The sequence below is a fragment of the Sceloporus occidentalis genome, unplaced genomic scaffold, assembly GCF_023333645.1.
Source record: "Sceloporus occidentalis isolate IW3139 unplaced genomic scaffold, rSceOcc1.0.p SCAF_21, whole genome shotgun sequence".
NCBI lineage: Eukaryota > Metazoa > Chordata > Lepidosauria > Squamata > Phrynosomatidae > Sceloporus > Sceloporus occidentalis.
The window spans coordinates 14,953,969-14,976,696 of record NW_028317001.1 but is presented as its reverse complement, the minus strand read 5'-3'; the positions used below and the strand labels follow the sequence as shown (position 1 = coordinate 14,976,696).

The 22,728-nt window shown below is 43.7% G+C and overlaps 1 protein-coding gene across 1 annotated transcript; it reads right to left on the bottom strand.

Moving 5' to 3' along the window:
- Nucleotides 1-1,868: 1,868 nt before the first annotated feature.
- On the bottom strand, nt 1,869-22,716 carry LOC149301666 (uncharacterized). The gene is made up of 3 exons (XM_089484344.1): nt 22,711-22,716; nt 10,983-12,167; nt 1,869-2,808 (listed from the first exon to the last, which is right to left on the bottom strand). Exons 1-3 carry the CDS (start codon nt 22,714-22,716, stop codon nt 2,158-2,160), a joined length of 1,842 nt encoding a protein of 613 aa, XP_089340470.1. The 3' UTR covers nt 1,869-2,157.
- Nucleotides 22,717-22,728: the final 12 nt, after the last annotated feature.

Genomic DNA, 22,728 nt, shown 5'->3' with positions numbered 1-22,728 from the left:
CCTCAATGTGTGGGGCGGATTGTATGGGAGAAAGCGATCCCGTAAGTAAGGTTATAACCAAGACCTTGTACTGTGCCCTGAAATTAATAGGCAGCCAATTAAGAGATTTTAATATAGGTGTGATATGGTCACCTCTAGATCTTCCAGTGGCCACTCTGGCAGCCATATTTTGGATTAGTTGAAGTTTCCAGACTTGGTACAAGGGTAGCTTAGGTAGAGTGCATTACAGAAGTCAAGACGTGAGATTACAAGAGCATGCATGATATTTTTCAGGTCTACAGGTTCCAGGAAGGGGCGCAGTTTGCATATCAACCAAAGCTGATAACAGGCACTCCTGGCCATCGCATCTATCTGAACTCACATCTGGAGCAACGCATTCAGGAGCACTCCCAAACTGCAAACACAGTCTTTTAGGGGAAGTGTGACCCCATCCAGGATCGGTTGACAAACCTCCATACCTGGATTAGGATCTCCATCAAGTACCTCGGTCTTACCTGGATTCAGTTTTAATCTGTTTCTCCTCATCCAGCACATTACTGCCCCAAGACATTCATTCAGAGGGGAGATGCCTTCCTTAGTTGATGCAGAGGTCTGGGGCATGAAGAGATATAGTTGGGTGTCATCAGTGTACTGATAGCACTCCACTCCATTTCTCCAGATGATCTCTCCCAGCAGTTTCATGTACATATTAAACAGCATTAATGACAGGATGATGCCCTGAAGAATGCCAAATTTAAACTCCCTTTTAAAGGAACAACTGTCCCCAAGCATCTCTGGAATCTGTTTGAGAGACAGGACCGGACCCATTGCAATGCATTGCCCCCGATCCCCAATTCCCTCAGGCTTTCCAGAACGATACCATGGTCGATGGTATTGAAAGCCACTGAGAGATCCAAAAGCTTCAACAGGGTCACACTTCATCTGTCAGTGTTCAAGCAAAGATCATCTACTAAGGCAGCTATAGCATTCTCGACTCCATATCCCATCTTGAAGCCAGTTTGAAATGGGTCTAGATAAACTGATTCTTCCAAGAATGCTTGGAGTTGAAGAGCAACTTCCTTCTCAATCACCTTGCTTAGAAATGGAAGACGGAGCTGTAATTGTTCATGTCCAAGGGATCTAGGGAGGGCTTTTTCAGAAGATGCTGAACCACTGCTTCTTTTAAGCAAGATGGAAAATAGTCCTCCCTAAGAGAATCCTAAGTGCATCTCCTCCTTGGAGGACTAGCCATGAAGGGCAAGGGTTCAGAGGGCAAGTTGTCTTCTTCACACTTCCAAGGAGCTTGTCCACATCCTCAGTACTCACAGATTCAAATTGATCCAGTATGATCTTATTCACTGAGTTAATGGACACTTCACCTACAATAATGTCTGCCTCTGGAAGAAGGGAAGGAGTACGCCCTTTCTTCCTTCCTTCCATCTTTCCTTCCGGAATGGAGCCCAACCTGCAGAACTGGACTCAGGAGAGAAAGGCTCGGAAGACTCTGCTTTGTACATATAGCTCTCTCTCTCTCTCTCTCTCTCTGTGTGTGTGTGTGTGTGTGTGTGTATGTGTTTGCCCTCTGCTGTTCTTAAGGCTGGGAATGGAGGTGAGGACTGGGGAGAGAAGACAGTATCAATTTTGTGCAAATGCAGAACTTCTGTGCATCAAAGAGTCCAGTGTGTTGAAATAGCATAGAACTTTATTGAGAACACATAGAAGGAATTCAGTGTTTAAGCCAGAACTGCCCACTCCAAGCCAAACTATACATTAAAACCCCAAACCTAAAATACCACCCTCTTCCCAACCTAGCCCCCATCTCCAATTCCTACAGTCTATGCCCCACAGGTAACAAGACCCCCTTTGCCACCCCCAGAACTAACCCCCTTCCTGTTAATATCATTCCCATAACTATTCGAGCCAGTTGCAACAAATCCCACCCCTCTATTTCGCTAACCTATACTACAATCTCCAGTCAAATTTATAAACTATGATCTATACTAACAGCAATGAAAACCTAAACTTAACAAAATATAACTTTAAAACATAAACAGACTTATCCACAGACAAACCTCAGACATATGGATAGACAACCCTTACAAACAAAACCATAAGGGCCTTTTCACTGCTGGATTAAAATATATTTTCTATATTAATTCTTGAAAAAATAATGTTAGTTCACTTCTGGGATTTGTGTGGCTTCTCTACTGTGTGGCCTCTCTGATGTATCACTAGGTATGACTTGGATGAAAAACATTTCCCACAATGCTGGCATTTGTATGGCTTCTCTCCTGTGTGGCCTCTCTGGTGTCTTACTAGGTGTGACTTCAAAGAAAAACATTTCCCACAATGCTGGCATTTGTATGGCTTCTCTCCTGTGTGGCCTCTCTGGTGTCTTACTAGGTGTGACTTCAAAGAAAAACATTTCCCACAATGCTGGCATTTGTATGGCTTCTCTCCTGTGTGGCCTCTCTGGTGTCTTACTAGGTGTGACTTCAAAGAAAAGCATTTCCCACAATGCTGGCATTTGTATGGCTTCTCTCCAGTGTGGACTCTCTGGTGTGTCACTAGGACTGACTTCTGAGAAAAACATTTCCCACAAGGCTGGCATTTGTATGGCTTCTCTCCTGTGTGGACTCTCTGATGTTTCACTAATTCTCCCTTCAAAGAAAAACATTTCCCACAATGCTGGCATTTGTATGGCTTCTCTCCTGTATGGACTCTCTGATGTGTCACTAGGTGTGATTTCAGAGAAAAACATTTCCCACAATGCTGGCATTTGTATGGCTTCTCTCCTGTGTGGACTCTCTGATGCTTGACAAGGACTGACTTGTAGGCAAATTTTTTCCCACAATCCTGACATTTATGTGACTTCTTTCTTGTGTGGACTCTCTCATGACTGACAAGTTCTTCTGTAAACAAGGACAATGACAGACGAGACTGAATCTCAGTTTTAAGAGAGGAAGGTGTTACCCCAAGATTTAGCCCTACGTTCACGCCTCCCTATTTCAGGTTAAATTAATAAAGTTGGTGTGAGTGACCCGAGCATGACACTGTTCTGGATGCCCCCAAATCCTTATAATGATTGTATCCTTACTTAGGAGCTAGTAAAGAAGAGATTGTAGGGGAACTGCCATGAGGAAATCAGTGGAAGCAGATAATCAGGCCATTGAAAAATATTCCATTAAATTTGTGTAAAAATATTTTGATTGAAAAGTGGCATCATTTCCTGTGAGACTGCCATAGAGTGTTGAGTCAGAGCACATGGCATGACTCACAACCAATACAGTTACAGGCCAGCTAAAAAGGCCAATGTCATTCTTGGTTGCATCAATACGAGTAAAGTTTCGAGATCAAGGGATGTAATAGTGCCACTCTATTCTGCTTTAGTTAGAATAATTCTGTGTCCAGTTCAGGGCCCCACAATTTAAAAAGGATGTTGTCAAGTTGGAACATGCCCAGAGGAAGGCAGCCAAAGTGGTGAAGGATCTTGAAACCATCAAGCCCTTTGAGGAACGACAGTAAGACCTCTTTGACAGTGCAACTCCCTTAGTTTCGTGTAGTCCTCTTCCTTGATGGTCTTTAAATAGAGGCTGGATGGTGTTTGGAAATGATTCTATAATTCTAGTGGAATCATAACACCAGGATAATTAAGCATAAAAGGGACCTCAGTCTTCATAGAAAGGACAATGGAGTCAGGTTCCTTACCCACAGAAGCCACATTCTCATAATTCTCCATCATTACACAATTGTACATAAGTCTCTGCTTCTTCGTCAACAGATTCCATTCATCCTCAGTGAAATATACTGCCACATCCGCAAAGGTCACCTGCAACAGAAAACAGCCTTCATCCAGAGAGTGACTAAGGAAAAGGGGAGGAAATTGCATGGTGCATCCCAAATATTATTTCATCACTTCAGAATTCAGTGCAGGAAATAAACTTTAAATTATGTTAGCAAGCAAAAACCTGCTGCCTTTAAATCTAGTTTGTCTCGAATCCTTTCAATATAATATACTTAGGGAGCTGGACATGTTTAGCCTGGAGAAGGCAATAATAATAATAATAATAATAATAATAATAATAATACATTTTATTTATAGACCGCAATGATCATAAGTTAAGAGGTGATATGATAGCCCTGTTTAAATACTTGAAGGGATGTCATATTGAGGAGGGAGCAAGCATGTTTTCTGCTGCTCCAGAAAACAGGATCCGGAACAATGGATGCAAGCTCCAGGAAAAGAGATTCCACCTCAACATTAGGAGGAACTAACTGACAGTAAGGGCTGTCTGACAGTGGAACACACTCCTTCCTCAGAATGCAGTGGCGTCTCCTTCCTTGGAGGTCTTTAAGATGAGGCTGGATGGCCATCTGATGTGTATACTTTGATTGAGAGTTCCTGCATGGCAGGGGGTTGGACTGGATGGCCCTTGTGGTCTCTTCCAACTCTATGATTCTATGATTCTAATATCATAAACAATATAATTTAGGCCATTGCTGGGATATTGAAGATGTATTAGGATACTCACTATCCCAACACATACAGAACATTTAGCCACCAAAGAATTATAGTGCATTTAGAAATTTCTTGTCACATTTCAGAGGCAAACGTCATTTTTAATAACAGTTTTGGGAAGCACACTGGGATTGAGGGCTACTGGGGCTACCCCATGTTTAGATCCAGAGATGTTTCCCCATATCCTGCAACATTGCAGAGATGGGAAAAGCAAGACACATGTGGACAAGCAATCCAGAAGGCGGTGAGGATGGCCAAAGTTGTTTATGAGGAAGGTCTCACATATGGGGAAGGGCACAGCAGTTTGCTTTAGCTTCAGCCTCCTGGGAAGGGCAATATACTGCCTCCTTCTTTCCTCTCTTCTCCCCACTTTTGAGTTGATGGGGTGCAAACTGAATGGCACTCAGTAATTGAAGTGAGCTGAGAAGGGGGAAAGTGGGAGGAGGAGAGAGCAACCGGGACATTTTTAAAAGCCCCAGAAAAAGTGGGGTGACAGAGGGTTAACCAGGACTATCTCTGCCATATTGGGAGAATATGTTCTCCGCTTGCTTTCATGAACTGGCCTAGCAGTGACATAGATGAAAATTAATAGTCAAGAACTTCAGCTCACCAAAGAATTCTTGTACCTCCGCAGCGTCTTTCTTTTGGAGCCCAACTCCCTCTGCTTGGCCTCTGTGTTGGACATCAGGTGGTCTTGCACTTGGGTCACTTCCAGCAAGAGAGGCCCCAAAGCCGTGTAGAAGGAAGCAGAGATGAAGATCCTGCGAAAAGGGAGCAGGGTTAGGATTAACTTGGCAAGAAACCTTGCAGCACTCAAAGAGACAGAGAATCCTGCTGGTGACATACGCAGGTGACATATGCCTCCTTTGAGCCAATGCAGAGGTGGGCATCCCCTCCCTCCCTCTGCACCAAACAAAGCCCCCTGGACCTAGCATAGATTCACTGCAGCTCCCCTACACAACAGATACTCCATGCCTTCTTAGAGTGGAGAAGGATGAGGAGATGGGGAATTGGAGAGGGCCCTGGTTATGTCCCTGTAGCTGGATGTGAAATGAGTGCATCACAAATAAATAAATAAATAAATAAATAAATCATCTGCTGAAACCTCCAGAGGCCCCCAGTGCTTACCCCCAGCATCATCTCATTTCCTAAGAAGGCTGCATCAACACTGCAGAAATAAGACACTTTGACAAAGCTTTAACTGCTCAGTGCTATGGAATCCTGGGATTTTACATTTTCTGCCAGAGAGCTCTCATGCCACAACGAACTACAAATTCCATGATTCCATAGGATGGAACCAGAAGAGTTAACACACTTTAAAACTGGATTATTTCTGCAGTGCAGACAGAGCCTGAGTCAGTTGTAAAAGGGTAGAAGCACCCAGGTCTTGTTTTTACCCTCCAAATAATGGTTTTCCTTTAAAAAAATTAGTAGTTTGTTTTAGTCTGTAATCCCTATTTTTGTTGTTCTTGTTTGTTTCTATTTTTATTTGGTCATTTGAGATGGCTTCTTTCTTGAGTGAAAATCTCTTAATAAGAAACTGGGGAGACTTTTAAAACCTCACAAAGGAGCCACTTTTGGCCTTTTTGGGGGAGAAGCCTCCTCTTGGAAGCCAAAGCCCAATGTTTGTGAAGAAGAAGAAGAAGGCTTGTATTAAAACTCTCCTCCCCATTTCTGATCCCTTTTAAAACCCATGTTCCCCAGAAGGAGCAGAGCTGTGTAATAAGAAAAGACACACAAAGAGACACACTTCCTTCCTTTTGGCCCAAGGAGCCTGGCCTCCTTCTTTCTCTGGAGCCTCAGGAGAGAAAGAGAAGCCTCTGTTCAACTGAGGCTCAGAGAAGGTTCCAGAACATTATTCCCCACAGTCACAAGCAGCACAAAATGGCCGCCAGAACACAAAATGGCCACCAGAACACAAAATGGCTGCCAGAACACAAAATGGCCGCCAGAACACAAAATGGCCAGGGATGGTGGGAGGGACTTGGATTCCAGCCAATCAGGGCCAGGGATGGAGGGAGGGACTGGGATTCCAGCCAATCAGGGCCAGGGATGGTGGGAGGGACTGGGATTCCAGCCAATCAGGGCCAGGGATGGTGGGAGGGACTGGGATTCCAGCCAATCAGGGCCAGGGATGATGGGAGGGACTGGGATTCCAGCCAATCAGGGCCAGGGATGATGGGAGGGACTGGGATTCCAGCCAATCAGGGCCAGGGATGGTGGGAGGGACTGGGATTCCAGCCAATCAGGGCCAGGGATGGAGGGAGGGACTGGGATTCCAGCCAATCAGGGCCAGGGATGGTGGGAGGGACTGGGATTCCAGCCAATCAGGGCCAGGGATGGTGGGAGGGACTGGGACTCCAGCCAATGGCAGCCCTCATAGTGTCCTCTGGAGCCAATCATGTCTAAAATACACATCATAAAAACATCACAAAGTATAAACATTCCAATTACAGTAATTGCAGGGCAGTTATGCTTTTATGACTGGAAGTAAACATATACACAATTATAATTATATACACATGCTGATATTGACCAGAACCTGGGGGATATATACATGCACATATTTCTCCATGCATTTGCTTATGTTTAAATTGTATGCAAGTAGAAGAGTATATATAAATGTGTTTATATATATATATATATATATGATCCAACATGTCCTGGCATATCTCTCTGTCTCTCTCTCTGTCTCTGTCTGTCTGTCTCTCTCTCTCTCTCTCTCTCTCTTTATATATATATATATATATATATATATATATATAAATACGTTTGCGTACCCATGCAGACGTTCAGACAGATATCTATGGGTATGTATAGATGTATCTATGGGCATTGTATGCAAGATCTATAGACTTGAAACATTCCATACACACACACACACACACACACACACACATATATATATAGGCTCATAAAGGTATGAATGCACTTAGATAGAGATGCCTCCACACACACACACGTACAGATGTATATGCACAAACACACATGCACACATCCATCTGTTGCTGTCCATTGTTCTGGTCAATTGTTCCAGGTGATGCTGGAGAAGAGCCCTGCCTCCAGCGGAACCAGAGGCTGCAGGCGATGAGGAGAGGGACTCCTTGCCCAATGCATCGCTCACCTGGAGGGCCAGCACCAGGAAGGTCACAAAGGCCCCATTCCCACTCCCTCATTTGCCCTGGATAGAACTGGGCAGATCCGGGTGCCCCATATCGAATCTCCCCAGAAACAAGTTCCTACTACCCTTTACCTCAATCGGGGTCATCTACCCCCTGAACTTGATCCGATCATGACTGAGGCTGAGTCCATATTTGCCGGCAGCAGGGAAGAGCCGGTTGTTTCCAAAAAAAAAAAGGGTCAATAGTCTGCTTTCAGAAAAGCCGCGCTAAGGGGGATTTGCCCTGGATCTCTTGTGCAAGCCCCTGATCGAGTTGTGTTAAAATCGCTGCGAGTGTGAACTTCGAACGTTTAAACCGGTTTGGGAACCAGGGTAAAATGTAGTCTGAATGGCCCCTACATTTAAGGGTGAAGGGAGCAAGAAACAACAAGCAAAGTCTAAACACTTCCTTTTACCATTGCAGCGTTGGAGCGTGTCGCCACCCTCGAACTACCAATCGCTCCACTGCAGCAAGACCAGGAGCAACACAGAAGGTGACTATAACAACTCAGTGTGTGGCGCTCCCCACAACAATGATGTGGGTCTTCCTTTTTTATTTTCAAAAATGTTTATTACACTGAGACATTCCCATGATAGCGTTTAAATTACCAAATATCGACCAAATATTAACTGTTAATTTAACGGACTGTTATCACCCTTTTCTTCAAATGTTTTAAGACAACTCCATTCCATTTCTAAATATTATTTTGGTTTCCCTCTTAGTAAAGCAGATACTACATCCATATTTCTAGTTTCATGTATCTTAATCAACCTTAGATAGAAGGATTAATTGCAGATTTCCAAACTTGAGCAAATAAGATCCTTGCACATGAGACCATATATAAAACAATTATATTGTATTTTACTGACTTTATGTTGTGTGTCATGTTTAGTAAAAATAAATTTGGTTCAAAGGGAATATTTATATCCAGAATGTTTTGGATGCTTCCATGAATCCTTTGCCAGAATCCTTTAGCTTTAATGCATGTCCACCAATATGAAAGGAGCTTCCCTCAGGTTCCCCGCATTTCCATCACTTAGTATTGCCAGCTTTGTATATCTGGTGGGTTTTGGGGGGTTTAGATACCACCTGTATAACATTTTGATATCATTTCCTTTATAGTTTTGGCACAGAGTGAATTTATTTGTCCCTTTCCATGATTTTCCCATTCCTCTATAGTTATAGATTTATTTATATCATGTGCCCATCTTACCATGCTGTGTTTCATAATTTCATCTTCTAGATCTCTTTCTTTTAATAGTTTATAATATTTAGATATGTGTTTATCTTTTTTGTCCATCATAATTTTATCTATTTCATTGTTATCCATCGTTAACCCAGGAGCTTTATTGTCTGCCTTAAAACAATTGTTTAATTGGTTGTATAAAAACCAGTCCTTCATGTTTCCTTTTTCATTAAGTTCTTCCATAGATTTCATATTGTATTTTCCTTCTGGTGTTTTGTTTATTAAATCTCCATATCTTAGCCATGGAGTATCTTTGTCCTTTGTTCTATTGTAATAGGCTTCTTGCAATTACACCCAAAATTGATGTCTCATTTTATACCATGCTTTAAGCAATGATCTTCTTATAACCTAATGGTTAAAAGTATCATTATCTTTTGCTTTTGTATACCACATATATGCATGTATACCAAGATTCGGGTTAGCTTTTTCTATATTCAATAAATTCTTGTTTTCTAATTTGAACCATTCTTCTAACCATTTGAAACAAGCTGCATAATAATACAGCTTAAAGTTTGGTAAGTTACATTCCCCCTCTTGAAGCAAAGATCATTTACTAAGGCAACCATAACAGTTTCGACTCCATATCCCATCCTGAGGCCAGTTTGAAATGGGTCCAGATAATCTGTTTCATCCAAGACCGCTTGGAGATGAAGAGCAACTGCCCTCAAAATTATGTTGGTTAGAAATGGAAGATGGGAGACCGGTCTCTAATTGTTCATCTCCAAGGGATTGAGGGAGGGCTTTTCCATAAAGGGCTGTAGCACTGCTTCTTTTAAGCATGATGGAAAATAATCCTAACTAAGAGATGCATCTATGATATATCTCTGGTGATAAAAAAAGGGCAAGGGTCGGGAGGGCAAGTTCTCCTCTTCACACTTCCAAGGAGCTTGTCCACATCCTCAGTACTCAGATTCAAACTGATACAGTATGATCTTACTCATGGACACCTCACTTATAGCCTCCGCAATAATGCTGACGTCCAATTTGGCTCTTATCTGAGAGACATTATCTGTGAAATAGTCATTTAAAGCATCATACTTTGTTATGGAAGGCTCTAGTAATGGGTTCCGGGGGGAAGGTGACTGAAACAGGTCCCAAATCCCCCCCCCCCCGACTTCAGCAGTCCCTTTATGCTTCTCTTCCCTTGGCACTTTCATTCCTTTCAGATGCCCCAAAGACCCCTTCTCAGCATGCGCAGGGATTGTAAGGCCTTTGGTGCTGCTGCTGTTTATTCCATTGTCGGCCTTTGGAAGAAGGGAAGGACTGCGGCCTTTTTTCCTTCCTTCCGGAATGGAGCCCAAGCTGCGGAGCTGGACTCAGGAGGGAAAGGCTGGGAAGGCTCTGCTTTGTACATATAGCTCTGTCTCTCTGAGTATATATGTGTGTTTGCCTCTGTTTTTATGACTGGGAATGGAGCTGAGGGCTGAGGAGAGAAGGAAGGGTACATTTTGTGCAAATGCAGAATTTCTGTACATCAATGAGTCCAGTGTGTGGAAACAACAAAAACTTTATTGCAAACACATAATCAGAAATTCAGCGCTTAAGTCAGAGCTGCCCTCCCCAAACCAAACATTAAAACCCCAAAACCTAAAACATCACACTCGTCCAAACCTAGCCCCCCTCCAATTCCCACAGTCTATGCCCCACAGATAACAAGGCCCCCTTTGCCCTTCCCAGAAAATAGCCCTTTCTGTTAATGCCTGTCCCAAACTTTCTTCAGCCAACATCGAACAAATTCCAAATGCTATCATTCCAATAACTGTTCTAACCAGCTGCAGCCAATCCCACCCCTCTGTTTAACTAACCTATTCCACCACCATGATCCCCACTCAAATTTATAAACGAAAGCAATAATCTATAATATAGGCAATTAAAACCTCAACTCAACAAAATATAACTGAAAAACATAAAGAGACATATGGACACACAAACCTAACACACGAAATCACAAGGGCCTTTTCTTATCACCACAGGATTTAAAATATATTCTTTAGTATTGCTTATTGACAAATATAATGTTAGTTCATTTCTGGGATTTGTGTGGCTTCTCTCCTGTGTGGACTCTCTGATGTCTCACTAGGCTTGATTTCGATGAAAAACATCTCCCACAATGCTGGCATTTGTATGGATTCTCTCCTGTGTGGACTCTCTGATGTGCCAATAGGTATGACTTTGAAGAAACACATTTCCCACAATGCTGGCATTTGTATGGATTCTCTCCTGTGTGGACTCTCTGATGTGCCAATAGGTATGACTTTGAAGAAAAACATTTCCCACAATGCTGGCATTTGTAAGGCTTCTCTCCTGTGTGGACTCTCTGATGTGCCAATAGGTTTGACTTGGAAGAAAAACATTTCCAACAACGCTGGCATTTGTATGGCTTCTCTCCTGTGTGGACTCTCTGATGTGCCAATAGATATGACTTGGAAGAAAAACATTTCCCACAATGCTGGCATTTGTTTGGGTTCTCTCCTGTGTGGACTCTCTGATGTGCCAATAGGTATGACTTTGAAGAAAAACATTTCCCACAATGCTGGCATTTGTAAGGCTTCTTTCCAGTGTGGACTCTCTGATGTGCCAATAGGTTTGACTTTGAAGAAAAACCTTTCCCACAACGCTGGCATTTGTATGGCTTCTCTCCTGTGTGGACTCTCTGATGTATCACTATGTATGACTTTGAAGAAAAACATCTCCCACAACGCTGGCATTTGTATGGCTTCTCTCCTGTGTGGACTCTCTGATGTGCCAATAGATATGACTTTGAATAAAAACATTTCCCACAATGCTGGCATTTGTATGGCTTCTCTCCTGTGTGGACTCTCTGATGTTTCACTAGGTCTGACTTTGAATAAAAACATCTCCCACAACGCTGGCATTTGTATGGCTTTTCTCCTGTGTGGACTCTCTGATGTGCCAATAGGTATGACTTTGAAGAAAAACATTTCCCACAATGCTGGCATTTGTTTCGCTTCTCTCCTGTGTGGACTCTCTGATGTGTCACTAGGACTGACTTCCAAGTAAAACATTTCCCACAACGCTGGCATTTGTAAGGCTTCTCTCCTGTGTGGACTCTCTGATGTGCCAATAGGTATGACTTTGAAGAAAAACATTTCCCACAACGCTGGCATTTGTAAGACTTCTCTCCTGTGTGGACTGTCTGATGTGTCACTAGGTGTGACTTCGAATAAAAACACTTCCCACAATGCTGGCATTTGTATGACTTCTCTCCTGTGTGGACTCTCTGATGTGTCACTAGGTGCGACTTCGAAGAAAAACATTTCTCACAACACTGGCATTTGTATGGCTTCTCTCCTGTGTGGACTCTCCGATGCATGACTAGGACTGACATGTAAGCAAAATATTTCCCACAGTGCTGGCATTTGTAAGGCTTCTTTCTTGTGTGGACTTTCTCATGACTGACAAATTCTTCTGTAAAGGAGGACAATGACAGGCAAAACTGAATATCAGTGTTAAGAGAGGAAAGGGTTACCCCAAGATTCAGCCCCACGTTCACCCCTCTCTATTTGAGATTAAATTAATAGAATTGGTGTGAATGACCTGAGCATGACCCTGTTCTAGATGCCCCCAAATCCATATAATGACTGTATTCTTACTCATAGGAGCTACCAAAGAAGTAATTGAAGGGGAACTGCCATGAAGAAATCAGGGAAGGAGATAGTCAGGCAGTTAAAAAATATTCCATTAAATGTATATAAAACTATTTCAATTGAAAAGTGGCATCATTTCCTGTGAGACTGCCATAGAGTGCTGAGTCAGAATCCAAGGCATGATGCAAGCTAACTGCAGAGGATGCTTCATGCTGTTTGGCACCAGGATATGACTCACAGCCAATACAGTATATAGCTCACATGCAGATTGGTGTGGGTTGGAGTTGGGTGTGTAAGAGATTGTGAAATGGATAGAAGTCAGAGAGGAGAGTTGGTAAATATTTGTTTTATATTGCAACTCAAGATAAAGAACCTCTAAGGACTTGGAGGAAATCAACTGTGTCTGTGAGTTATTTTTAAGTGTGGAAAGTGGTTTGTGCATTGCCAATGCCTATATCTGGAGATTTGCTTCTGTGCTCTGCTATGTTATTGTTGAGCTCTGGGAGTGTCGCCTTCAGACTGTGCTATACATTGGCTTGTGAATGGGATCAGAATTCAGAGCCAAGAAGGACCTAAGAGCCAGTGTGACAATCCTGTTTGGCTGAAGTATTTCACCAAGCACCCATTGCACTTATTTCAGTTTCAGACAATTCTTTCCCCACCTAGGAAACATCCTAAAACAATTTAAACCTTTTTGAATGCTCGGTTTCTGCCCCCAAGCAACGACTTCAGTATAAATATCAGCCCCAACTGGCTGTTCTTTAGTTTCAGTCCAGTTGCAGACAGACAGTCCATTGGTGTACATCTCACTACACTCGCCAGCCCCACTTGCCACAGGACTTACTAACTTCTCTCCCCTTTCTGGACCTTCAGCAATTGGAATCAAGATCCATCTAGGTAATGTATTACCATTTGCAAAGCCTCAAAGTATTCGCCACTCCCACCTTTGTTACTCAGTTCTTGTGTGTGTGTGTGTAAACACCTATATGTGTATATGTCTGTGTATGCGTGTATTTTGTTTTTCCCCTAAATAAAACACAAAAAACTATTTGAAATGCCTCTGGAGTTCTGTGTGCTTCTGGGCCTGGTATAGTTGGGATGAATCCCGAGGTCACTGTTGCTTCAATCTCTCCTTGGAGCTAAGTATGAAATTCCCCTAAAAGCATAGCACTTGTGGGTCTCCTCCCCAGACTCCAGCATTTCGAGTGACAAAGGGCCTCTGGAATCAACTACGGAGCTAAGCAAGCTTAGGATGGAAAAGAAACATTAGAGAAAAAGGAGTTTTTGTGTTACTCTTTCCACTCTTCATAGACATTGCTTATAATTGCTAAATGGAACCCTTAATATGTATGAAAACAAGGGCCTGATTTCAAGTTCAGTTCTTAAGTTCAGTGCTCTACAAGGGGCTACCTTTGTCCCAAGTTCGGAAGCTTCAATTAGTTCAAAATGCTGCACCAAATTGGTCACCGGAACATCTAGGTCAGACCATATAACACCAGTTCTAAAATCTCTATATTGGCTGCCAATTAGCTTCCAGGTGAAATACACAGTGATGGTTATTACTTTTAAAGCCCTACATGGCTTGGGCCCGAGCTTCTTGAGGGAAGGCCTCTCCCTACACAATATGCCCCATACTCTCAGAACATCTGGGAAGACTTTATTAGATTACCCAAAGGTCAGGCTAAGAACAACTTCCCACAGAGCGTACATAGCCATGGCCCCCAAGTTATGGAACAACTTGCCGGAGGAGATCTGTCTTATCACCACCTTGGATGCTTTCAAGAAAGCACTTAAGACAGATCCCTTCCGGCAGGCTTACCCACCCGACCTCTTGTAAAGAACTTAAGGAAAAATCCCACTTCTGATCGCAATTGTGCATTTTATACAATGTTTTTATTTGTCCCGAATTGAGTTTTAAGCAACTTGTTTTTTTACTGTGTGTAAAAAGATGCTATTGTTGTTTTGTGGCTATTTTACAGGTAAATACAAATAAAACCTATTATTATTATCTGAATGGTTGGTGGCTGCCTCCCAATCCCCAAGGCCCCTCTCCTGGTCCTTCCCAGAGGTCCCTTCCTCTCCACACAGAGCCAGGCGATCCTGGCTTTGCTCCTGCCTTCCCCTCCTGGATCCCAGAGGCTTGATCCCCTTCCCTTTCTCCCTCCGATCTCCAACCTTCCCTCTTGCCCATCTGCACTGCTTTACCATTTAACCCTCAGCATCTCTTTCCTGCCTTTCTGTTTTTCACATTGCCTCCATCGCTCTATCACAGACACACACCCACAGAGTGTGATGCATAAAAGGGACACTTTGAGGTTCATTTCTTGAGAAAGGCAGGGCAATCAATATACAACTAATGCATTAGGAAAGGCAGAAGAAGGAGTCTGGAACCTGGTTTTTGATATTAGTGAGGGTCACGTGCCAGGGATGAGCATTAAAACAGCCTCTTCAGAGCCAATAAAGGCTGGAAGAGGGGCTACAAAAGCCAGGAAACTTGATCAGGAATGGCATAAGGACCATTTGGAGGCAAAAAGCATTAATCTCCATGGCTCCTTCCCACAAAATTCCAGAATTGGCAGTTTACGATTGGATATTTAGAATCCTTACAAAGTGGAGAACAATAGTGCCTCAATAAAACTAGACATTCCAAGATTCCACAGGAAGTTGTTATGACAGTTAAATTACATATGAAAGGGAACTAGGAATGGTAGTAGAGCACAAGTTGAACATGTGTCAACAGTGTGACGCAGCAGCTAAAAAGGCCAATGTGATCCTAGGCTGTATCAATAGGAGTATAGTGTCAAGATCAAGGAAAGTAATAGTGTCACTCTATTCTGTTTTGGTCAGGGCTCACTTGCAATAATCCTGTGTCCAGTTCTGGGACCACAATTCAAACAGATGTTTAGAAGCTGGAGCATGTCCAGAAGAAAGAAACCAAAATGTTGAACAATCTGGAAACCATGCTCTCTGAGGAATAACTTAGGGAGCTGGATATGTTTAGCTTGGAGAAGAGAAGGTTAAGAGTGGATATGACAGCCCTGTTCAAATATTTGAAGAGATGTCATATTCAGGATGGAGCAAGCTTGCTTTCTGCTACTCCAGAGAAAAAGACATGGAACAATGGATGCAAGCCACAGGGACAAGAGATTCCTCTTAAACTCTAGGAGGAACTTCTTGACAGTAAGAGCTCTTCAACAGTGGAATATACTCCCTCAGAGTTTGGTGGAGTCTCTTTCTTTGGAGGTCTTTAAACAGAGGCTGGATGGCCATCTCTCGGGGGTGTTTTGAATGTCTGTTCCTGCATGGCAGAAGATTGAACCGGATGGTCCTTGTGGTCTATTTCAACTCTTTGATTCTATAATTCTAAAGTGGAATCATAGGGCTCTGACAGTGAATTATGAAAGGGCCCTCAGTCTTCACAGGAAGGGCAATGGATTCAGGTTCCTTACCCACAAAGGCCACATTCTCATAATTTTCTATCATAACGGAACTGTACATAAGTTTCTGCTGCTTTGTCAATAGTTTCCATTCCTCCTCGGTGAAATATATTGCCACATCCGCAAAGGTCACCTGCAACAGTAAATAGCCCTCATCCAGAGAGTGACTAAACAAAAGCGGAGGAAAACACATGGTGCATTGCAAATATTATTTCAATACTTCAGAATTCAGTCCAGGAAATAAACTTTAAATTCTGTAAGCAAGCAAAAAGCTACAGCATTTGAGATCCAGTTTGTCTTGAATCCTTTCAGTATAATATCCAATATAATAAAGAATATAATTTAGGCCATGTCTGAGATATTATTGATTGATTAGGATACTGACTATCCCAACATGTATAGTACATTTTGTCACCAATGAATTATAGTGCATTTAGCCATATCTCACCTAATTTCAGAGGCAAATTTCATTTTTAAAAAACAGTTCTGGGGAGTACTCATGGCTTGAGGGCCACTGGGCCCACCTTCAATTTAGGTCCAGATATATTCTTCTATAGCCCCCAGCATTTCACAGACGGGGAAAAGAAGACACATGTGGACAAGCAACACCAGAAGGGGATCAAGATGGCCAATGAAGATCACACAAGCGAGGAAGGGTACAGTAGTTTGCTTGTGCCTCCGACTCCTGGCAAGGGCAAGACCGTGCCACCTTTTCGCCTCCCCTCTCCCCTCTTTTGAGTTGATGGGATGCACACTATTTTGAACTTGTAACACATTTTGCAGCAACTGAACTGACCTGAGGAGAAGGGGGAAAGTGGGAGAAGGAGAGTGAAATAGGACATTTTCAAAGCCCCTTAAAAAATGAGGTGACAGAGGATTAACCAGGACTCTTTCTGCCAAACTGGGACAGTATGTTCTCCGCTTGCTTTCATGATTCGGCCCAGACACAGATGAAATGAATAGTCAGGATGGCAACTTACCAAAGAGCTGTTGTTCCTGGGCAGCCTCATTCTGTTGGAGCCCAACTCCCTCTGCTTGGCCTCTGTGTTGGCCATTAGGTGGGCAGGGGGTCCTGGTGGCCCTGCACTTGGTCACTTCCAGCAAGAGAGGCCCCAAAGCCGTATACAAGGAGGCCGAGATGAATTTCCTGAGAAAAGGGACCAGGGTTAGGATTGGCTTGGCAAGAAACCCTGCAGCACTCAAAGAGACAGAGAACAGCATCCTGCTGGTGACATACGCAGGTGACATATGCCTCCTTTGGGCGGATGCAGAGGTGGGCATCCCCTTCCTCCCTCTGCACCAAACAAAGCCCCCTGGTCCTAGCATAGATACTCCATGCCTTCTTAGAGTGGAAGGGGATCAGGGGATGGGGAATTGGAAAGGGCCCTGGTTATGTACCCGTAGCTAGATGTGAAATGAGTGCTCCATAAATAAATAAATAAATAAATAAATAAATAAGTCATCTGCTGAAACCTCCAGAGTTCCCCAGTGCTTTTCCCCAGCATCAGCCACTTTCCCAAGAAGGCTGCATCCACACTATAGAAATAAAGTACTTTGGCACCACTTAAACCTTTCAGTGCTATGGAATCCTGGGATTTTACCTTTGGGCCACTTAGCCTTCGGTGACAGATAGCTGATGCCACAATGAACTACAAATCCCAGGATTCCATAGGATGGAGCTAGGAGAGTTAATGCGGTTTCGAAGTGGATTATTTCTGCAGTGTAGATACAGCGTGAGTCGGTTTTAAAAGGATAGAAAGCACCCAATTCTTCTTTTTACCCTCCTAATAATGGTTTTCCTTTAAAAAATAAGTAATTTGTTTTAGTGCCTAATCCTTATTTTTGTTGTTATTTGTTTGTATGTTTGTTTCATTCTTGGTAATATGAGTTATTCTGGTCTGCCTCCTTCCTTCTTGTCTGAAAATCTATTAATTAGGAAACTGGGGAGACTTTTAAAACCTCCCAAAGGAGGTACTTTTGGCCTTTTTGGGGGGACTAGCCTCCTCTTAGAAGCCAAAGCCCAATGTTTGTGAAGAATAAGAATAAGGCTTGTATTAAAACTATCCTCCCATTTCTGATCCCTTTTAAAACCCATGTTCCCCAGAAGGAGCAGAACTGTGTAATAAGAAAACCCTCTCAGAAAAGAGACACAAACTTCCTTCCTTTTGGCCCAAGGAGCCTGGCCTCCTTCTGACTCTGGAGCCTCAGAGAGAAAGAGGAGCCTCTGTTTAACTGAGGCCTCAGAGAAGGTTCTGGAACATTATTCCCCACAGTCACAAGCAGCACAAAATGGCTGCCAGAACACAAAATGGCCTCCTCTGCCTCAGCGCTTGGCAGTTGGAGGCCTCAGCACAGCAGTAAAGCCTACCGCTTCCAGGCCTTGTCCCTCTCCTCTCCTCTCCTCTCCTCTCCTCTCCTCTCCTCTCCTCTCCCCTCCTTCCTTCCCTCCCTCCTTGTCTTTGTCTCTCTCGTTCCTCCTTGTCTGCCTCTGACCCCTTCTCACTCTCTGCTCCTCATTGACCCTTCCTTGCACAGAGCTAAATAGAGAGGCAGAAGCTCCTCCCCTTCTTCAGTCTGGCCAATGGGGGCAGAGGAGCTGGAAGACCCCGCCCCCTACCCCACCCTCACAGGCTCCTCCTACAGTTAATATGGAAGAAGGCAGGAGGGACTGAGGGACCCTGGAGCCCCAGCCACAGGGACACTGGCCAAAGGCACACATTCCCAAAGCCTAAGACCCATGAGATGGCAGCCCTATTCAGGGCAGGACCCTCCTCTCTCTGGCCCTGTGGATGCTGGGAGATCCAGTCCAGGGAATGCACTGTAAACCCCATTGGCAAGAGACAAGGCTACTACTACTCTCTGATGTCTCACTAGGTGTCAGAACCTGTTATTAAGATCAGTTATAAGGTTATATCTTTTCAGTTCATGTACATTCACTTGATTTTAAAACCTCCCAAAGGAGCTACTTTTGGCGTAGTTTGGGGGACAATCGTCGTCTCAGTGGCCCTCCTATTAGAGACCCCTCCTCTTTTGACCCAAATCCTTTATGAGGCCAAAAACCCCTTTGTTAGGAAGCAAACACCAAATATCTCAGGAAGGCTCTATATCTGTGAGGTTTGGAATCCTCTGATCAATGGTCCACATCCAAACGTATACCAAAAGTAGAAAGTCTATTGTAAGAGCATTGCAGTAGTGATCTGTAACACTTTTTTGCAGAGTCTGAGGCTTCAGAGAAAAATGTACACTTTTAAAATTATTATTATGATTACTATTAACCTTTATTTATAAAGCGCTGTAAATTTACACAGCGTTGTACATACAAAAACGCCCCCTCCTTTCTCCCCCTGCTAGTTCCCCACCCCACACACACTTAGCCAGGTCCCCATCACAACCTAGAATCACTCAAGACATTTGCAACATTGCCAGCTAGTTGTCTAAGACAACACTCCAAAGCAGTTAATAGGGCCCCACTTAGAAACTAACACAAAGTTAATATTCTTCCCATATACTCTTCACCCCCCCCCCAACATCTTAGCTAACAGAACAATATAGATCAGATATCTCAAAACATACATGAAGTGATTGTACATGAACTGAATATATACAGGATTATAACTGATCTCAATAACAGGTTCTGACAATATCTCCCAAGGCCTCCTCCCTCCAGGACCCCCTTCCACTCTTCCCCTCCGTCTCTCTCTCTCTCCTTTGAAGTCCTCAAACTGCCAACTGCCAAGCGCTCAGGCAGAGGCAGCCTTTTTGTGTTCCAGTGGCCATTTTGTGTTCTGGGGGCCATTTTGTGCTGTTTGCGACTATGGAGAATGTTCCAGAACCTTCTCTGAGGCCTCAGTTGAACAGAAGCATCTCTTTGTCTCCTGAGACTCCAGAGAGAAAAGGAGGCCAGGCTCCTTGGGACAAAAGGAAGGAAGTGTGTCTCTTTGTGTGTCTAGTCCTCTCCTTTCTTGGGAGTCTCTGTGGGGGCATGAGTTTTTTTTTTGGGGGGGGGGGAAATCCCAGAGAAACTATGGATCCTCAGAGTATGATCAAGATTACAGGGTTGTTTCTCAGGAAGGAGAAGCAAACTAGGAGAGGATACAGCCTTTTGCTTTTGCCTGAGCCTCTGGGAAGGGCCCCTCTTCTCCTTTCTCCCTGGCTGTCTTCATGGAGGGCAGACTCCTTTTGCCCTTTGGACTCAGTTTGCAGCAATGGCAGTGAGCTTAAAAGAAGGGGAGAAATGGCAGCAGGAGGAGGAAACTGTGGCCTTTGAAGAGCAGCTGAAAAAGTGGGAGGGCAGAGGATGAACCAGGGGAGGGTCCCTGCCAAACTGGGAGAGTTGGAGGGCATTCAGAAGGAGCTGGGCCTGTAAATGGAGGAGAAGGGGGCTTATAAAATGACCTCCATGGATGAGGAAGCTGGGCCAAGTCCATGGCATACAATGGCCCAGTGAAACCATGTCCATGTTGTAGGAGCCAGTGTGGCCTAGTGGTTTGAGCATAGTGGAACTACGACTCTGGAGTTCAGATTTGGAATCCTAGCTCTGCCATGGAAGCCCATTGGGTGACTTTGGGCAAGTCACACTCTCTCAGCCTCAGGGAAAGGCAATGGGAAAGCTATTCTGAAGACATTTGCCAAGGAAACCCTGTGATAGGTCTGCCTTATGGTCACCATAAATTCAAAATGACTTGGAGACATGCAATAATAACAACAACAAAAGCAATGTCTATTATATAAAATGGCAAAAACAAGAGTTGATCTTGGAATTTACATTGTGTTTCTATGTTTTCAAGCTTTGGATGGTTCAATCCATGGGTAAAGAAATCTGTAGATAGAGAGGTCCATCATCGTCCTCCTCATCATCATCATGAAAAAATAGAGGGTCTTCTTTATCAGATTTTTATCAGGAGGGCGACTAAAATGGTGAAGGGTCTGGAAACCATGCCCTATGAATAACACCTTAGGGAGCTGGGGATGTTTAGCCTGGGGAAGAGAAAGTTAAGAGGTGATATGATAGCCCTGTTTAAATACTTGAAGGGATGTCATATTGAGGAAAGAGCAAGCTTGTTTTCTGCTGCTCCAGAGACTAGGACCCGGAGCAATGGATACAAGCTACAGGAAAAGAGATTCCAGCTCAACATTAGGAGAAATGTCCTGACAGTAAGGGCTGTTCGACAGTGGAACCAACTCCCTCAGAGATTTTTGTGGAGTCTTCCTCCTTGGAGGTCTTTAAACAGAGGTTGGATGGCCATCTGTCAGGGATGCTTTGATTGAAAGTTCCTGCATGGCAGAATGGCGTTGGACTGGATGGCCCCTGCGGTCTCTTCCAACTCTATAATTCTATGATCAAAAGTGTTAAAAATCAAACAGGAGAAAGGCACCACTGTTTTGTGCATTTTGGATGTTATTGTTTACAGTGTGGCCAAAACACCTTCTCCTGGATATGCTTTCTAGATTCCAGGATACTACATTTTTTTTTAACTTTGGTGCTAAAAGGAAAAAAACCATATAGGACCAACAACAATAACACAGATACAATTAAGAGACCTGACAAAATACAAATATTCACAAGCAACAAAATTTGTGAAACATACTAAGGCGGGGTACAGGCCGCCAGAAAGAGGCACATACCCGGTGCTACTCTTTTCTCCGCAGAAGCGCCGCAACAAACAAATTGAGCAGTGCTGTTGCGGAGCAAAAAAGGAGCACGTGGAAGTGGCTCCTTTTTGTGCTGCACTTCTGCCGCCCCGAAGCACCAGCGATGGCGAGGGTACATTGCAGTTGCGCCTCCCTGTTTGGAGGTGGCACATTTGCAATGTCACCATTATGCGCCGCGTATGGTGGGTGTGCTGCAGCTGCGGTGCCCTCGTCACTTGCGAGGGTTGCCAGCTGTGTGGGCACTCCGCCTACCAGGCAACCCTCACATGTGACAAGGGTGCCTCAAAGGCTTCTAAAGGCTTCTAAAAACACTGGTAAAACACAATAACAACTTGTCATTGTTGTGTCCCAAACCCTCCCAATTCCTCCCATCCACAATAAAATACAATTAAATTCTTAAACAATTATTAAAACAATTATTTAAAATAGGGCAGAAGCAGTTAGAGCAGTTGCTGAACAATTCAATTAATAAGAGATTGCTGGAATGCTAATCTGGAAAGAGATATGTCTTGATGAGCTTTTTAAAGCCTTAAAGACTGGTGATATATCGGATCTCTTCTGGAGACTGTTCCATAACTTGGGAGAAGGTCCTTTGTGTAACTGCAGAGAGCCTTGTTATTGCTGGCTGCAGTAAGTTTTTACTAGAGGACCTCAAAGTGTGGGGTAGATTGTATGGGAGAAGGCGATCCCGTAAGTAAGATGGACCCAAGCCATGGAGGGCTTTAAAGGTTATAACCAAGACCTTGTACCGTCCCAGGAAATTAATGAGCAGCCATTATAGGTGTGATATGGACACCTCTAGATATTCCAGTGGCCACTCTGGCTGCCATATTTTGGATTAGTTGAAGTTTCCGTACTAAGTGCAAGGATAGCCCTATGTAGAGCTCATTGCGGAAGTCAAGGCATGAGGTTATCAGCGCATGCATCATAGTTTTCATGTCCTCAGGTTCCAGGAAGAGATGCAGTTGGCATATCAACCAAAGCTGATAACAGGCACTCCTTGCTGTCGCATCTATCTGAGCTGACATCTGGAGTGACAGATTCAGGAGCACCCCCAAACACAGTCCTTTAGGGGAAGTGCAACTGCTTTCAGGACCGGTTGACAAACCTCCATACCTGGATTAGG

What these genes read in the sequence shown, in the direction of transcription:
- LOC149301666 (XM_089484344.1), bottom strand. An exon ending in TTTCATCGAAATCAAGCCTA is followed by an intron (nt 2,809 to 10,982) that starts GTGAGACATCAG and finishes TTTGCCTACAAG; the next exon opens with TCAGTCCTTGTCAAGCATCA.